The sequence below is a fragment of the Chenopodium album genome, chromosome 5, assembly GCF_948465745.1.
Source record: "Chenopodium album chromosome 5, dcCheAlbu1.1, whole genome shotgun sequence".
NCBI lineage: Eukaryota > Viridiplantae > Streptophyta > Magnoliopsida > Caryophyllales > Amaranthaceae > Chenopodium > Chenopodium album.
Window position 1 is genome coordinate 8,899,220 of NC_137838.1, and position 18,137 is coordinate 8,917,356.

The window sequence follows — 18,137 nt, forward strand, 5'->3', positions numbered from 1 at the left end:
GGTTTGGATTGTACATTATCAGTCAAAGTTTGCAAAAACGATGATTTTATGTAATCAAAATCACAATTTTTAAGTTTTACGATAATCGGGGTTCGTCATGAACATCTGAAAATAATACTGCATCAATTTTTGGTCGAAACCTTGTTTGATCCAAAAAACACGAAAAAACGAATTTAAAACTTGTTTGTGTAAAATGTTTTACCCCAAAAAAGGATAGGACATTACCTATTATGAAAATTGTAATTATTAACAACATATGACATTAGGTTCTTTTGGACATTACCCATTATTGATTTATAATTCACTAATATTTTGTTATGCTCTTTATTGGTACAGAGTAGTAAATATGAATGTGGTCTTCAGTGGACAACCACATTATCATGTTAATCAGGTTTGGTATGATGGTAACTAATATATATTTATTATTGTGGTTTGCTTTATGTATGCATATACTATAAAAAAAATATATTATGGAATCAATATCTTTTAACATTAGAAATATTATTTAAAAAACATTTCAATCACCAATTATAATAAGGATAGTTTCCTAATTTCTTATCTTATTATTATTGTATGGAAGATTTTTAAATCAGTATAATTTTCAAATTTCAAAAGATTATATTCTTATATTTTCTAAATATTAGAATATATATCTTACTGATTTTGTCGACATATCCTATGATTTTGTAAAATTATTGATTTTTATTACGACTAGAATTATGGTAATATATACCTATAATAATGCAATAAACATGAAATGTTTGATAAAAAAATCGTGTAAAATGAATTTAAAAAGAGGATAAATTTTGGTAAATAGAATATTAATAAATCTTAGGATAATAGCTGATTTACTTTCCATCAAATTTTAGATTTTTCTAAGATTTTGTTAGTTCTTCACGCGATTTGGTTAATAGAATATTAACAAAATCTTAGGATTAAAACTTGCTTATTTTCCCTCAAAAAAAGGATAAAATTAGAAAAATACCATAATTTAATTAAGGCTTATTATGATTTAAAATCTATCTTATTTTTTTAAGGAAATACTTTAAGTCTTTTTTTTCTAAAATAAGATCAGATTTTCAAAAAAGATTTTGACATGCATATCGTAAAATAAAATCAAAATGTTTGTTTCCCTCAACTCCACATCGAAAAAATCATAAAGTTGGAATTTTTACAATATCCAAATACATATCGTCATTCGTCAAACTCAATAAACTTTCTTTTTTAGGTAATAACCAAAGTACACATAAGTTAATTCCTGAGCTATAAACAGATCACAAAATTCACACTTGTGTTCTACGTATTAAACAACGTTTATAAGAAGAAAATTAAAAAAAAATTGCATCTTCTTCCTCTAATCGATTTGCTCATTATATAGCTTTGTATCCTAAAATTGCGTCTACTTCCTTTGATCGATTTGCTCATTATATTGGTTTGGACATTAATTTTGTTTTTTGGTTTGTGTAATTTGAAATTTAAATCATCTTTTTATAAGGTAAAAAAATCATGTATTTAAAGCAACCAATCAATATTGAAATTTAGATTGACAATGGAATGTGTTAGATTTAAAATATATTTGAAGAATATTGTCTATATGATGGCTGTTGATTGCTTATTTTTAGGATATATTGTTACTAACTGATACATCTGTTAAACCATATAAATTGTCGTCCAAATCTTTTTTAAATATTTTATTATAATATCTAACATACTATTTAAGAAATAAATCAATGATATACAATAATGTTGTTATCATTTACTTTTTGTGGCACATAAAAGATAGACTATAAATTAAAAATGAAACTAAACTAATCAAAAAATGAACTCGTAGAGTCGTAGTACTAACCATTGGGTAAAAAACTAGATACAAATAATCACATTTAATATGTAACGCTATTTTGACAAATAGGAAAAATAATATTTTTGATTATCATTAATATAACTAGAATATGTGTATATACACAGAAGCATGGTATGTCCTAATTATAAGGAATACAACTACCAATAGTAGCATGTATTTAGCCTAAATATAAGGGGTTGAATATTGGCTAACCTAATTATAAATACAAAAATATATTTACTATATTTAACAATTTGTCATTGTATTCTTTCAAAAAAAAAAAAAAAAAGTTTGGCATGTAATTGCTCACCTCCACGTTTTTTTTCATTTGGTTATTATATGGGATTCATCCAATATTAGGATATGACATTACTTATATATTTAGAATTGGTCTTAATCTCCTTAATTATTGTAAAAATATAATAATAATCAATGACAGATCATTGTTTTAATTAATAACAAACTAGTATCCAAGTAATCCAACCATTGGGTCACACGATAGATAAGAAGATAATCATCTAATTTGATAATTAGGTTGCCATTAGAATATCTCTAAAGGTGGTTTGATTGAGAGTTAATTTAATTTTGAAGAATATGCATACGGAAATCAAACCACAATAGCTGATATATAAGTGATCATTGATATCAAACTTGGTATATGTACATTGTGACTTGGCTAGTGAATGAGGATTGAAAACTATATCCAAAATAACGTCCAAATTTAATGTATGGTCGTAGACCAAATAAACAATAATATTGCTTTTTATAGGTAATGTCCTATTAACATTTGGGTTAATGCCTTATATGCAAACAGAATTGAAAACTATATCCTTTTTTTTCGGATCAAACAAGTATTCCAAAACAAAAATCGTTGTCTTCTTCAATTTGCTCACAAACCCAGATTTCGAAAAATTGTTAATTTTTTTTATTTTTGCATACATATAATGACCGATTTTACATCCCTTGTTTGCGATTATCCAATTAACATATATTGTTTAGGATTAAAAACAATCCCAGATTCAAACATGAATACAAATTTCGAATGAACTTTTCACATATAATATGTAAATCGATGCATATTTTCAATTTTCATTGATGTGCGAGTGTATTTACGGGACAAAGATTACTAGGCCATAATGGTTGTTAATCTCATCCATGAATGAATAAACAAACTTCTTGAAGAACAATGATGATTAATGAAGAACATTGATGAACAATTTTTTGATTTTGATTTTTTAAATTTAATGTTATTTTTTTATTTAATTTAAAACTGATTTTAATAAATAAATTTCGAAAATTATAAAATAATTTTCAGAATTTCAGTAATTATATTTTGGAAAATAAAAAAGAATTAAAAAAGGAAAATACTATAATTAAGGTTTGACCAAGCTTTAAAAAAAATAAAAAATCGACCAATGACAATTAAGTATAGTGGTAGTCCAAATAAAGTGGACCACAGTAGAATCATCCATTGCATGAATGATCTTTACAAGCCCACTTCGAGCCTGTGTGCTGAGGATGTTGCTTCAGTAAAATCCCTACAATTTCCATTCGAACCTTGCACTGCTGAGAGTAGCCCAGGCCACACGATCAATCTTTATCTTCAGCTCCTCGGGATTTGGTAGTTTTAGAAGAAGTCCGTAGACCCCTTTGAGGTTTTGATATGCTTGAGTTTTGCAAGTCATAAGTATATGGCTAACACGGAATCATCTTGATCCCGAGCCAAGTGTAGATTACTCCCTTAAATAGCATTGATTTTGAGAAATGTAGTTCTGTTATCAAGTGGTCCGCCCTTCATGCATTTTGGCGGTCTAAGACTGTCCAAAAAGAAGTCATCCTTTCACCAACTTGTGAAAATTAAGAGCTTGTTTGGTTACCACTAATTCCTATGGGCAATGAAAATTCCCATAAATTTCAATTTTCATGGGTTGTTTGGTTGCCTTGTAATTAAATGTAGGCAATGACATTTCCTTGGGAAATCATAATAATTGTACGGTACATGAAGTTTCTCACCTTGTACCCCCTTGGTCAATTACACTTCCCACATGAATTTATAGAGTGAATTTACGATTTTAGCCTTGAAATAATAAAATTGGCGCTGCTTTTTTTCATTTCCCTCCTCTTCCTGTCACTCTTGTTTCTCTCTCCAAACTCCTTTGTTTTTCTAGTTGTGGGCTTTTGGGTGTTGTGGCTATTGTCTCTCATATCTCTCCATCTATTTTCTTCCATAATCAACCAGAGAACCAAATTATAGGTATGACCTAGCAATTGAGATGTATGCCTCTTGGTACAACTTGTATTACAATTTTTTTTTTTTTTTTGTAAGAATACTATTGCTATTAATTGTACCATGACATGATCATACTAGAGCATGGTCAATTTTGTGAACAATTTTATGAGTTATATATATATATATATATATATATATATATATATATATATATATATATATATATATATATATATATATATATATATATATGATGTTTATTATTTTGAATTAATTTTGCATACTTGCTAACTATGAAGTTATATATGTCATTACTTATTATATACTTAAAGATCCTAAATATTTTGTATGTCTCCTATAATATGTGTGTTGGACAGAGTACATGCTTTCAAATGAGTCAGTGTGCTGGTGAAGGGAGCTTCAAGCAAAGTGCTGGAAGCAAATCTACCAGAAACTTGTCGAGATGGTCATTACATGAGGATCGTGCACTTGTTGATGCCCTGAATGATCTAGTCGATCTTGGTGGATGGAAAATTGACAACGGCCAATTTAAAAATGGTGCTTATGCTAAGCTTGAAGCTCTTATGAAAGGAAAACTCCCTGGTTGTGACAAAAAAGCTAAGCCTCATATTGAGTCTTGAGTTAAGCTTTTGAGAAAGCAATACGATGCTATTACTGAAATGCTTAGCCCTAGTGCAAGTGGATTTGGGTGGAATGATGAGGGAAAGATTGTCACATGCCCGCAAACTGTTTGGGATGAATGGATTAAGGTAATTATTAGAACTAATGTCCTATATTGTTTGTCTAATATCTTTAAAAAAAAAAAAAAACTTGATGACTGAACTTTGTTTTATCATTCTACTTGGCAGAGCCATAAAAATGCTGCAGGGTTACGCAACAAACCTTTTCCATTTTATGATGACCTAGGAAAGATTTTTGGCAAAGACAGAGCAGTGGGAAATGAAGCTGAAAGTGTGTTTGATGTGCTTGAGGAGATGGAGCAAGAAGAGATAGGTGGAGAAGAACAAGAAGTCCATTGTAATGAAGAGGAACCTAGTCCAACTTCTGAATGTAGTCCTACTGGACTTCCACCATCAGCAACACGATCTACTACCAAGACAAAGAGAGCAAGGACAAATTCCATTGAAGTCTTAAAAGACTTTTCGACCAAGTTTGCAAAAATTAGTGACGTGATATGATGGAAGGTGCAAATGAACATATTGGTCGTCTTGCTAATTGTTTTCAGCATGAGTCTAATTCTGCAGAGAGAAGAATGAAAGTGACAAGTGAAATCATGAAAATGGAGGGATTATCTCCAAATGAGGTTCTTACGGTCTCAAAGAAGATTGCTCTTATTCCTCTTGAAGTTGATTTCTTTTTCAGCCTTCCAGGCGACTACTAATATGCTTATATCCAAGGTTTGTTAATTCCCAATTAAAGGTATTTTTGCAAGTATACTATAAAGAAGAGACTAGTACCTAAAAGGATCATATGAGCTGCTCTTCAAGTCTCTTAATTAGCAGCACTATTATTGTTACTTTTTGTGATGATACACTACAAATCTACAATACAACGCCAATATATATGTGTTGGCTAATTTACTATTGCTGCTATGGCGATTATAATATTTTGTGTAGCAAACTATGATTTAAAATAGCAAGATTAAATGTAAATTTTTTGTAATGCTCGTAACCTGACATTTTATGGCTTTCATCAAGTTAACTCTTTTGTAAAGTATAATGTATCTTTTGTAAGGGAAGGAAGAAACATACTTCATGGCTCATCTTTTTAATTTGATACTGATGCATGCAAGTTGAAAAGTGATGTTTATTTGTACGCTTATGTGGACTAGTGGAGCATGTAGTTCCATATGATTGAGTTTTGATACAGTGGATTAGATCAATGGAGCATGAAGCTGCCATGATTAAAAGAAATTTTTTTAAAAAAAATAAGAGTTGTTTGTTTGTGTTAAGTTTCAAAAATAAGGAATGTACATAGTATTATAATTTTGATAAAAGGTAGTTAAGTTTGTTAAAATACATGGGAAATGTAGCAAGTGAAACAAACAAGATAGGGGAAGTAAAATCCTAGGAAGTTAAAATTTACAAGTATCAACCAAACAACTTTAAGCCAATTCTTAGGAATTTCATGTAGTAATTAAATTCCCATGTATTACAAATTCCTTTGGGAAATAACTTCCCATTGCAACCAAACAAGCTCTAAGAAAAGCCTATTGCTATGCTTTACGAATTTCAGGGCACTTTACTTTTGGATAGTGTAGTTATACAATTTTAAATTTTTAATGATGGTGTTCAAATATGATTAGGTTGGTGTTTTGTTTTATACTCCGCAACTAGTTATTGGCCCGGACCATGTCCGAATCATTATAATTTTATAAGGCTAATGTTCAATAATCTTTATAATTAAGTGATTTAATATATAATAATAAATTAATAATTATTAATTAATGAGGGATACCCAATTAAATCTCCAGAGGCGCAGATAAACAAAAGTATAATTGTCTTTTTAAGTGCCAGTGGAGGGGTATATGCGTCTTTTTATGTACTAGTTGAGGGTATATATGTAATTTTCTCACAAAACAGTAAAAGCAAAAGACAAACAGTAATTGAACAGCTCACCAAAAATATTGAATAAATGACTCTGCTTTTCAATATATTTACAAAAATGTCATCAGATTAACAAAAATTCGTTTATCTAGCAGATTAACTTGTATTTTCCCTTAATTAATTGCAGTGGTATATATAGGATGTATCAAATTTTTATTATTTCATATCCATGATACTAAATATTACTTTATAACTACCTTATATGATAAAATACACAGAAAAAAAAAATAAAAAAAAATGAAGATGCATGACATAAAATTTTAATAAAATATAAAGAGCGAATATTATGTACACTTAAAAACAAAAGTAATGGAAATCGAGACTAAAATATACTCCATAGCTAATTCATGCATATTATTACACAATTATTAAAACTAAGGGCTTGTTTGACATCAATTTTGGTTTTAGTTTCCTGTGTTTTTTAAAACCAAAAACAGGAAAACAAGAAAAATGTGTTTCCACTAATCTATTGTCAGTTTTTAAAATTATCATGATTTTAATAGGTTCAAATAATTTTTGATTCATTATGGGGTATATATCATATACTTTTAAAAAAACAAAAAACCAAAAAACAGAAAATCGCGGTAATGTCAAACGAACCCTAAAATGTTTGTAAAAGAAGCGTAAAAACAATAGGAGTATAGATTAAAGTTTTTTTGCTAATTTCGAGCACAATTCGGGCCCCAAAGAGCTAAAATGGCCCCTAAAACCTTAACCGAATATTTTTCGGCACATAAACCGGTGAAAAGATTGAATCGGGCTGCAATTTACAATTTATAAGAACTTTTGGGCTGCAATTTACAATTTTATTTTAAATGGTTGCAATTTGCAAAATACTAACTTTAAATGCCTGTAATTTGCAAATTTTCCAAAAAATTGACACATAGCGGAATGACACTCCTTACCTTGGAGTTTTAATAGTAATATATTAGCTGTATATTTTTAATGAAATTCATAAGGGGGATTTTTGTTTGTCTGGGTTACTCGAGTTACTCGGTGAGGAGTAACCCCTCGAGAATTTCCTGACAGAACCCCTCAAGTAACCCCTGATCGAGTATCTCTCGTAATCCCTGATTAAGTAACCCCTCAAGACTGAGTAATCCATGTCCGAACCCCTAAGTAACCCTTTGGAGATAAGCTTTAAACATTTAAGCTAACCTGCCCACACGTGATACTTCACACACTTGATCAATTACACAAGTTGGGTATCAGCTTGTTTATAAGTTATGACTTCATATTTTCATTGCTCATCAGATGGATCACCTTCATCTTAATCTGATTCCACGAATTCTTCAAAACCAAACAATAAATATCAGAAATTCCACGAATTGGGCAGCTCTAATTTGCAACCAATTTTAAATTCCTTGATTACAACTCGATATTTGGGAAAATCAAGCAAACTTAGATAATCAATCGAAAAATATAGGGTTTCAGAACTTTGCCACCCTTCAAATTGTTTGCGATTAATCAAGGAATATGGGAATTGGGTTTAATCTTAAATAAGAACTTTCAATTGAAGATTTGAAGAAAGATTATCAATATAAATTTCTCCCTCAGCAACAACAATGAAGAAGAAAGAAAAAAATTTCATCCTCAACGCCATTCTTGGTATATCTTTATCTCTCCTTATCGTTAATTATTCGCATCAACCACAGATTTAATTAGCCCCTTTTTCCATCTATGAATATATTTTTCCCCTTCTGCCTATATTCATGCTACATCATCTTCTTTTCATTTGTTTGAACTTCTTTATTGCTAATGTTTAATGATCTCATAGTCTTCGTTGGATATCAACAGGAACCAATGGCAAAGGCTAAAAGGCTTCCTTGCAATCACCCTTTTTGTTGGACTTAATGAGGTCTATGCATGACCTTTTAAGATTAACTTTAAGATTCTGTCAACATATTGTTAGATTCAATATCTCCCTTTTTGTATGTCGGCTAGAAGCTCCATGGTTGCAAGGCCGCTAAATTTGCTCTGTAGCATGGATATGCATGAATGCAGCAAAAAATTGCATTGCATACAGTGCACATTTCTTATCTTATTATTGCTTTTTCATGGTGTAACAATCTCTAACCTCTGGCCTCCTTACCTAAAAGAAAAATATAGATTTAGAAGAAAATAGAAAAGACTTTACCACTAGCATAGAAATCTTAAATCTCATCTAACGACTTTTATTACCATCATGTTTCTTAAACTATGTCTTCTTTTGGTATAGAGGAGCAGGAGCAGATTCAAGTTGGTTACAGCCTTGGCCAAGTCAGGGTCTTGATGGAGCTGGCCCATCAACTGCCATTAGGTCTGCTGGGTTGGGGAGGGTCCAGATGATGATGCGACACCTTGCTTCTGTTGGAGAAAACTATGCCCAGACTGCACTTGAAGATACTTCGTGGAGCCTTTGGCCAACAAACTCTTCTCAGGCAACAACATCCAGTACAGCATTTCCCCCTGCTGCACACAGATACCCTGCAACAAGTGTTACTGCACATAGGAGGACTGCCTCCCGTCCTGCTAATGACAGCATTGCAAACTTACTTGCCATGACAGAAATTGTAAGGGAGGTGCTTCCTCACATCCCTGATGAAATGATTTTCCAGGTATAAATTCTCTTGATGTACATATGTACTATCATTATCTTTGCTAATGCTTGTAAATCGAGACCTGGCAAAAGCTGAAAGCTGATACAACCTGAGCCCATCCAAAACTTATGTTGCGTTGAACACTTTTTTGACATGAAATACAGATAACTGATGTAGAAGTTGGACAACTGAAAAATGGTTTTGACCAAAATTTAACCTGAAACTGACTTGCCTGAACATGAAATCATTGACCTAATCAATCCTCTTGACAATTCTGGTTGTAAATGCATATTCTTTTATGGCTTACGCTTTGGGTAGGACTTCTTCAGTCATATCTGGAAATTCAGTTTGCCTCTGTAAATATTTTTTATCCCCAGTAGATAGTAATACATGAATGCCCCAAGGAGGCAAGGATGCCATATCCATGAATAATTTTGAACAAGATAAATCCATAGCTTTTTGATTAAATTTGAAAGCCTGTCACCTTACTAGTGCCCCTACTAACATAATGAGATTGAATTTGGATTCTGTTTAAGATATTTTTGTAAAGAGAGGGTGGGTGTTATAGAGCCAAGGTAGCAGTGTGAACAGGACATGATCCTAGGTTTGGGAACTTTTGGTATAGCTGAAAGTTAATAATTGCTGATTAAATGTTAATCCCTTGCACCAAGCTGAAGATCTTTTGTTTCTTACATTTTTGTTTAGTTTAGATCATTGTATTATTCTAATTTTGATAATGCCATTATGCTCTTCCAACATTGCTCATCTAATTTCCCTTTTATGACATTATGACTTGTGTGAGGTCAAAACACTGGCTTGTGGGCATCTAGTATATCTGACAAATAATTATCTAAGCTAATGAACAGTATCACTCTAGAGGGCCAGAACCCTATTTCAGAATACGACCACCTATCTTCCTGTGTATTACACAAACAAGGTGGGATTATGCTAGTAGCTAGACTCCTAGTGGAGATTTGCCTTGTGTGAATACACTGTCCTTGAGATAAGCTTAGCTGATTGGTGTTTCCTATGTCTATTTTAGTTAGCAGAACTTGGATGTGAAATAATGTGTACGTAGAGGTGAGGAAGGAGGTTTTTTGTCTTAATGGTAAGAGAAATTCAATCTAGCACAAATTTTCCAGTTGGTATAAACTACTAATTTTATTGATTAAATAATAATTATATAAAGGAAAAATTTGTAAATTACCACCCAAATAGCAGACTTATTTTGAAATTACCACCCGTTAATTTATTTTATTTTATTTTTATTTTACCACCCCTTAGATTAAAAACACATTTAATTTCCCACCTTTTTCATAAATCCTGTGGCTTTTCCGTTAGTGGGCCCCAACTAACTTACTTCCCCCTCTTTTTTTTTTTTTTCACCCTCTCACTATTATATAGCACTCAACTCAACTAGATCAAATCTCTGAAAAATCATCTATCTTCTCCCGCTTTCTCCATAAATTCTCTGTAAATTGTTCAACCACCCTCAAAATTATTAAATTGAAACCCTAATTTTTGTTTTTTCTGCAAAATAATTACTGTCACGGAGAAGGAGAATTAAGTGAGAAAAGAAGAATTTGTGCGAAGAACCCCAATTCATGAAATCCCCCAATTTCCCCCAATCAATTTGTGCGAAGAGCCCTAATTCATGAAATCCCCCAATTTCCCCCAATTAATTTGTGCGAAGAATCCTAATTTATGCAATCCCCTAATTTTCCCCAATTATAATGTGCGCAAAACCCTAATTTTAAAATAGAATTGTGGATACCTGATTGCAAACTGAGTGTCTGCACTAGTGGGAGATTCGTCTTTAAATACAAGTTAGTAAAATCCGTGAGAATTTGGGGTAGGAACAACAAATTGAGTTTGAGGAAATGTTTTATAGAATTTTTTTTTTTTTTTTTTTTTTTTTTTTTTGGGGGGGGGGGGGGGGGGGTGGGGAATAGTAATGAAGGCTCAATATAGCCGTTAATAGCCATTATGTGGGTCCCAGTGACGGAAAGTTCACCTAATTTAAAAAAAAAAGTGGGAATCTGAGTACTTCTTTTAATTTAAGGGGTGGTAAAATAATTTTATTTTTAATGGGTGGTAATTTCAAAATAAGTCTGTTATTTGGGTGGTAATTTACAAATTTTCCTTACATAAATTACCATGACCTCTTAAAATATGATTACTCCTTTCCTTGAGTAATGTTTATTGTTGTAAAAATGTTATATAACAAATAGGAGAATTATAATTTTTCATCTTTTTAAAGCCCTGCACAGCTAAAGAATCTTGGTTGTAATTACCCTAGTTGTGCAATTCTCATTCTCCCTCCATTGTAGGTGAGGTTATTTTGGGGAGCTCCTAATTCAATGATATTCGGCTACTATGTCAGCAAAGGATGAACTTTTACTACCTTGCTGAAATCCAGTGATGGCATTTTAGGATACAGAGAGTAATTCATTACTTGTGTGGAATTTGTTACTGGTTAGAAATTTCCTAGGGAATAAGAATAAGTAAGGGACCTTTATCAATAGGGTTAATGGAAACAATGATCTGGATTTCTTCACAAGATTTGATTGTTTTTTCTGTATACTTTTCCATGTGCTCATATCTCTGTCTCTCAGAGTGTCTTTCTTCATGAGTCCATGAAAATTTGGAAGATAAAGGCTACTTCCACCAAGACATTCTTGTAGTTTGGAAGCTGAAAAGGTCTTTTTGAAAATTTGTTTGCACTTTATAGGAATCTAATGTCTATATTTAACAGGTTTAAGAAAATTATATTACTATATCTGTTGTAAATTGTTTTAGGAGGGTAATAATGATTCCAAATAGTAGACACGTTGATAAGGATACCAATCTGAAACACCAAAATTGGCTACAATCTGATCCACCCCTTTCCTAGCTCCCATTAAAAGCCAGCTATAGGGTAGGGATCCAAGCTTGGACTACTTCTATGTCATCACTTGACCGAAGTAGTCATGGGCAGAAATTATAGGTCAATATTGCACACTTTTTCTTTTGACAGTTGCCTAACCCTTTTGTAAATATGCCAGGACCTGCAACAAACAAACTCTGTCTCTGTGACTGTTAATAACCTTCTTCAGATGTGATACTGGATATTATTCTGCACAATAAGCCTTCCTGGTCCACAAATGTTTTGCGGACTGTGTGATGACACAAGGCAATGGAAACTCAGAGAATTTTCTGAGTATGTTGAAACTGCTGTCTGTCCTGCCGGATTCTGTACATAGTGGCACATATTACCAATGATGACAATGTCACCTAGGAGTATTGGTAATGAGAACATTGTAAAAGCATCATGTATATTCCCTTATAACGGTCTTTATTATCGCACATAGACCAAATAGAAAGTGTTTTTGATTTTGGTCTCGCAACAAAGAGATTCCAGATGCATCTGTGGAACTGCGGCAGTTTTGTATGAGTATGTATATTCTCATTGTAGTTGTACATGCAGAATTTCTCTTGAAGATGTAACAGGCTAGTGGCTTTATTTTAATTCTTAATATATACTTCATATATGTTGTATTTGATCTGTTGATCACTTCATAGTTGCTGCATGTATGGTTTACATGGTGGCTGTCGGTCCATAATGCTCTTGCAATACAGTGGTACTACGTGCCCATAGTGACATATCACGCATGCCGATGCAAAACTTTGACTAATAATATTTTAATTATCAATAACTATAAATTATAACAATAGTATATTAATAATCTACTATTCGAGACAACTTCAACAAGTACCTATAAAACTATATTATTTCTTATGTATATTTCACAAACATTGGTTAAATTATGTTTCATGAATAGTGCTAAAATCTCCAATAGGACACTTTAAAAAAATCAGGTTTTTTTTTTTTTGGTATATTCTACCATAACCTTACATCTTGATGCTGCTGAGTGCTGATCGGAGGATTTAAAAAGCTCAGATATCACTTATTGCATTGGTTCTGGTGTATTATACTTCGTATTTTTTTTACTGAAAAAACCAGCACTAATTTATCCCTATGACTTGACACTAATATGAAGTTTGGGCATTATTGTACGGGACATTCTTTAAGAAAGGGAGTACGTGGTTACTCCTTGGCCTTGCCCCTTTTCCTAGAAATTGTTTTAGTGGTAGTCCCACTAGACCAGTGAAACAACGGTAACAATCAGGAAAGAAAAAGTCAAATTTGTGGAGGCATTGATACTCTTACTTTAGATGAAAATATAGCACTACCTTATCTCCTTTTGCTACAAGATATCAACGATAAGAAAAATGATTGGTCCAAATTATGACAGTGAAGCACTACCTTATCTCCTTTTGCTACAAGATATCAATGATATGATTTAATGTAGAGCTTGCAACCATTATTTTATTCATTCACATCTTTTTTTCAAAAAAAAAAAAAAAAAAAAAAAAATGGATATTGTTGGCACAGTTCTATCAGCTGCTCAAACTCTGCTTACAGCTTTGCAGTGTTCAGAGCTTCAAGAGATCCTTTCATCCTTTGGCTACAAATCCCAGCTTGATGATCTCCGACGCACTGTTTCTGCTGTCAATGCTGTGCTTCTTGATGCAGAGGCCAAGCAGGAGCTCTCCCATGAAGCACAACATCGGCTCAGGGAGCTCAAGGATGCCGTCTTTGAAGCCGATGATCTGCTGGACGAGTTTGTTACTCTTGCTGAGCAGAAGCAACTCTTGGAGGCTGGTGTTAGTCTCTCTAAAAAGGTGTCTCGTTTCTTTTCTGATAAAGGGGTTGCTTACAGAATGTCTAAAGGGGTTAAGAAAATCAGAAAGAAATTGGATGCTATTGCTTATAACACTCAGTTTAGCTTTAAGCATGATCCCGAGCCTATCCGGAGGAGAAGGCCCGAGACCTGTTCTTATGTGGATGCTGGTGATATCATTGGAAGGAAGGATGACTTGGAGAAGATTGTTGGTATGATGCTCGATTCTAATGTGCAACGCGATGTATCTTTTCTCACGGTTGTGGGAATTGGAGGGTTGGGCAAAACAGCTCTTGCTCAACTTGTGCATAACGATCCAAGGGTTACAAGAGAATTTCCATTGAAGTTGTGGACTTGTGTCTCTGATCAAGATCAGAAGCAATTAGATGTAAAAGATATTCTTTGTAAGATTTTGGCTTCAGCTACTGACAAGCCTCATAAGGACTTCACCATGGATCAGGTGCAAAAACAGCTACGCGATCACCTAGCAGGCAAAAAATACTTGCTTGTTTTAGACGATGTATGGTCTGAGAAGCGTGATCAGTGGCTTGACCTGGAAAGATTCTTAATCGGAGGTCAAAAAGGAAGCTGGATTTTGGTAACAACACGTTCACTAGTGACAGCAAGAATTATAGGAGATGGTCTAACATACGAGCTCCAAGGGTTGTCAGAGGAGAATTCTTGGTGTTTGTTTGAAAGGATGGCTTTTGGATTGCAATCGTCTAACCCTCCTGACGACATGGTCAAGATCGGGCAAGATATTGTAAAACGATGTGCTCGAGTTCCTCTTGCTATAAGAGTAATAGGAAGTCTCTTATATGGTCAACACAAGACTGTATGGCTATCACTTGCGCAAAATCCATTAGCCAACCTCGGAGAGAGCCAGAATGACATCATGCCTATATTGAAGCTGAGTTATTATAATCTCGAGTCTCCACTGAAAAGTTGTTTCAGCTATTGTGCGTTGTTTCCTAAGGATTATAGGATAGAAAAGAAGAAGCTAATATGGCTCTGGATGGCACAAGGCTATATTGTCCCGTCAGATGGTCGAAGCATAGAAGATGTTGCCGAGGAATATTTTTCAATTTTGTTGCAACGATGTTTCTTTCAACACGTAAAAATTATTGATTCTACGGTTGTTAAGATACACGATCTCATGCACGATGTTGCTCAAATGGTAACCAAACAAGAGATTTGTGCAACGGATAACTTAGAAGGCAACTTGAATAATAAAGTTCGCCATCTGTCTGTTACCAGAAACAAAGATGCAAGAAGTTCATTAGACAAGTCACATATTCGAACGTATCTCTCTGTTGGCTATCCCTCTGTGTGCTACCAGCATGAAGATGTTAAGGCATTAATGGCTAATTGCATTCGCCTTAGGGCATTGGATTTGTCTGATATCAGTATCAAGACATTGCCAAAATCAATAGGCGATCTGTTGCATTTGAGGTATTTAGATCTCTCGGGGAACCACAGACTAGAAGAGCTTCCGAAGTCGATTACAAAATTATGTAATCTACAAACCTTAAACTTAAATTATTGCTCCAAGTTAACTTGTTTTCCCAAGGGAATGGGTAAGTTGAAAAACCTTCTTATGCTAAGCAATTTTATAGTGGGTGGTGAAGGGAGTGATTCAACTACGAAGCAATGGTTTGATGGACTGGAAGATCTTAAGGCTATGAACAACCTCAAAGATCGTCTTGTAATCCAATTTAAGTGGCCTACAAATGCCGTTAAGGTAGATGACGGCAGAAGTGAAGGACAATATCTAAGTAGGAAGGAACATCTCAAGGGCGTTACCTTTCGTTTTTGTCATCAGGAGGTAGATGGAGGTGTGGATACTGAGGGAGCAACAAGATTTATGGAAGAGCTGCAACCACATTCGAATCTCGAGGGATTAGATATAAGGGGGTACCGTGGTGTGAGAATGCCTAGATGGATAACCCATATTACAAAGCTTGTACGTATTGATCTTGTGGATTGCAAGGAGTTGGAGTTCATGCCACCGTGTCTGGGAAACTTGCGGCATCTCGAAGTCCTCTGGCTTAAGAATTTGCCCAAGTTAGAGTACATAGAGATTAATCCATCAGGTTTCAGATCAGAATGTGCTCAAGGAGTATCAATCTTCCCCTCCTTGAAAATCCTTGTTTTGTGGGATTTGCCGAAGTTGAAAGCATTGGGAGATGATCTTCATCTCCTTGAAGATTACAAAAACATGCAATTATGTCTCTCTCTCCTGGGTATACTGGGATGCCCAGAGTTGACAAGTATTCCGCTGTGTCTCAAGGTGGATAATTTACATTTACGCAATTTCAATAAAAGACTTAAAGTATTACAAACAAAGAGGGATGAAAAAATAGGTGAGGTTCCTCCGTCATTGTTTGGTCCTGAAAATTCGAGTAAAAGTAGTAGTATCCCAATTCCTACGTTAAAGAAAGTGATAATAGACAATGTGATGTGGTTGAAATCTCTTCCCATGGTGGCTTTTCAGAGTCTTGAAAGTTTAGATTTTTCAGATGTTGGGGGGGAGTTGGAGAGCTTTGAAGAATTTGAGGACGTATTTTGCAACTGCTCATCTTCTCTGCGAATCTTGCAATTTGATAGCTGTGAAAGACTAAGGAGTGTTTGTGGAGGATTAGAGCATCTCACTGCCTTAAAGGAGTTATCGATAGGCGGCAATTGTCCCAATGTGAGGCTATCAGAAGAGACACAGGATTGCAGGCCATGGCGATCCCTTCATCACTCCCTCCGAAAGTTGAAATTTAAGAGTCTCCCACAGCTAGTGAGTCTGCCAGATTGGATGCAATCCTTGCCTGCCCTCGAAACCCTTGAAATTCAGTATTGCAAAAGACTCGAATCAATACCGAATTGGATGCCCAAACTCACCTCTCTGAACAAACTTGAGCTCAGTGGATGTTCAGAGAGCCTGAAGAGTAGATGCCAAAAAGATCCCCCCGGGGAGGATTGGTCTTACATTAAACACATCCCCAGCATCGATGTTGACTAAACAATACACTTGATATTTTCTAGATGGGTAAGTCACTCGGTCTTATGCTGATTTGTTATGAGTTTTCTCAGTTTGGAGTTGCTCTGTTATAAGTTTGCCAAAACTGATTTACCTCTTAGGTCCTTTCCTAATAGTAATTCTGCTGTAAATGGTTATATATTTGTTCCATATTTCAAGAAAATCAAGTATGAAATTTTACAATAGAAAATCCATCATAATAAACATGGTCAACAACTAAAGTTTATATGCTCTATTAAATGCTGTATTAGAATCAAGCTCTCCATTTCAGTTTTACTGATACATTTTACTTATTATGTTATTATTACATCTTTGTCCAGATTAAATGCCACAATACTTGTTCAAATTACGCTAATAATAAAAATGTTAATGGAAAACCAGACAAAGAGAGTACTTATTATAAATGCACGTTCCGTTTTATGTAGGATGTTCACTATTATTGTACATTGTGCAGGTACTAAAGGGGTTTACAAATTCACTGGTACAAGGGCAACAAGGCTGGTTTGATGGAGAATACCATAATATCAATATACACATTGTGTTCCCTTCCTAAGTTTAAGATATGTATATGTACTCCGTTTTATGTAAAATAATTATTTACAAACTTCTTATTGGATTCCTAATATATTCCATAATTAGAACTCTTATTGTAATACATATTGATTAATGAAATTTACTCAAATCACGAGGTTTTTCATTATTAAAAGAACAAGTATATATCTAAAGTCCAGCATACAAGCAGCAAGCTAAATTTTCCAACTAAACATTACTGCTATATATTTTATTGCTTTATAGACCTTGTGTTTTGTTAATGTGTGGTTCCTACGGGCGTGGGTACCTTGCATCGTACCACCGTTTCGCAAAAAGAATATATTATACAAATGTAAAGAACATATAACTGTAGGGAAAAGAACATATTATTATAATATAAAGAACATATACCTAAAGTAAAAGGAACATATTTGCACCAAAAAAGAGTGAAAAGAACATATGTCCATGTTCTTTAATTGTCAGTGTAATGAACTTTTATTTGTGATATAATGTTCATTGCTTATTGTGAGGTTCATTAAATTTTGTCATAAAATTATGGTAGATATATATAAATAATG

At 33.6% G+C, this 18,137-nt stretch overlaps 2 protein-coding genes and 1 pseudogene across 2 annotated transcripts; all 3 read left to right on the top strand.

Annotated features, from left to right (window-relative positions):
* The first annotated feature begins 4,432 nt into the window (after positions 1-4,432).
* LOC145632541 (uncharacterized) lies at positions 4,433-5,508 on the top strand (annotated as a pseudogene).
* A 2,447-nt stretch (positions 5,509-7,955) lies between these two features.
* On the top strand, positions 7,956-12,818 carry LOC145631808 (E3 ubiquitin protein ligase RIN2-like). The gene is made up of 4 exons (XM_081683988.1): positions 7,956-8,305; positions 8,495-8,555; positions 8,916-9,294; positions 12,321-12,818. Exons 2-4 carry the CDS (start codon positions 8,551-8,553, stop codon positions 12,375-12,377), a joined length of 441 nt encoding a protein of 146 aa, XP_081540114.1. The 5' UTR covers positions 7,956-8,305; positions 8,495-8,550; the 3' UTR covers positions 12,378-12,818.
* Positions 12,819-13,535: 717 nt separating this feature from the next.
* On the top strand, positions 13,536-17,753 carry LOC145631807 (putative disease resistance protein RGA1). Its single transcript, XM_081683986.1, has 2 exons — positions 13,536-17,037; positions 17,483-17,753. The coding sequence occupies exon 1, from the start codon at positions 13,693-13,695 to the stop codon at positions 17,008-17,010; it is 3,318 nt and encodes a 1,105-aa protein (XP_081540112.1). The 5' UTR covers positions 13,536-13,692; the 3' UTR covers positions 17,011-17,037; positions 17,483-17,753.
* The last annotated feature ends 384 nt before the right edge of the window (positions 17,754-18,137 follow it).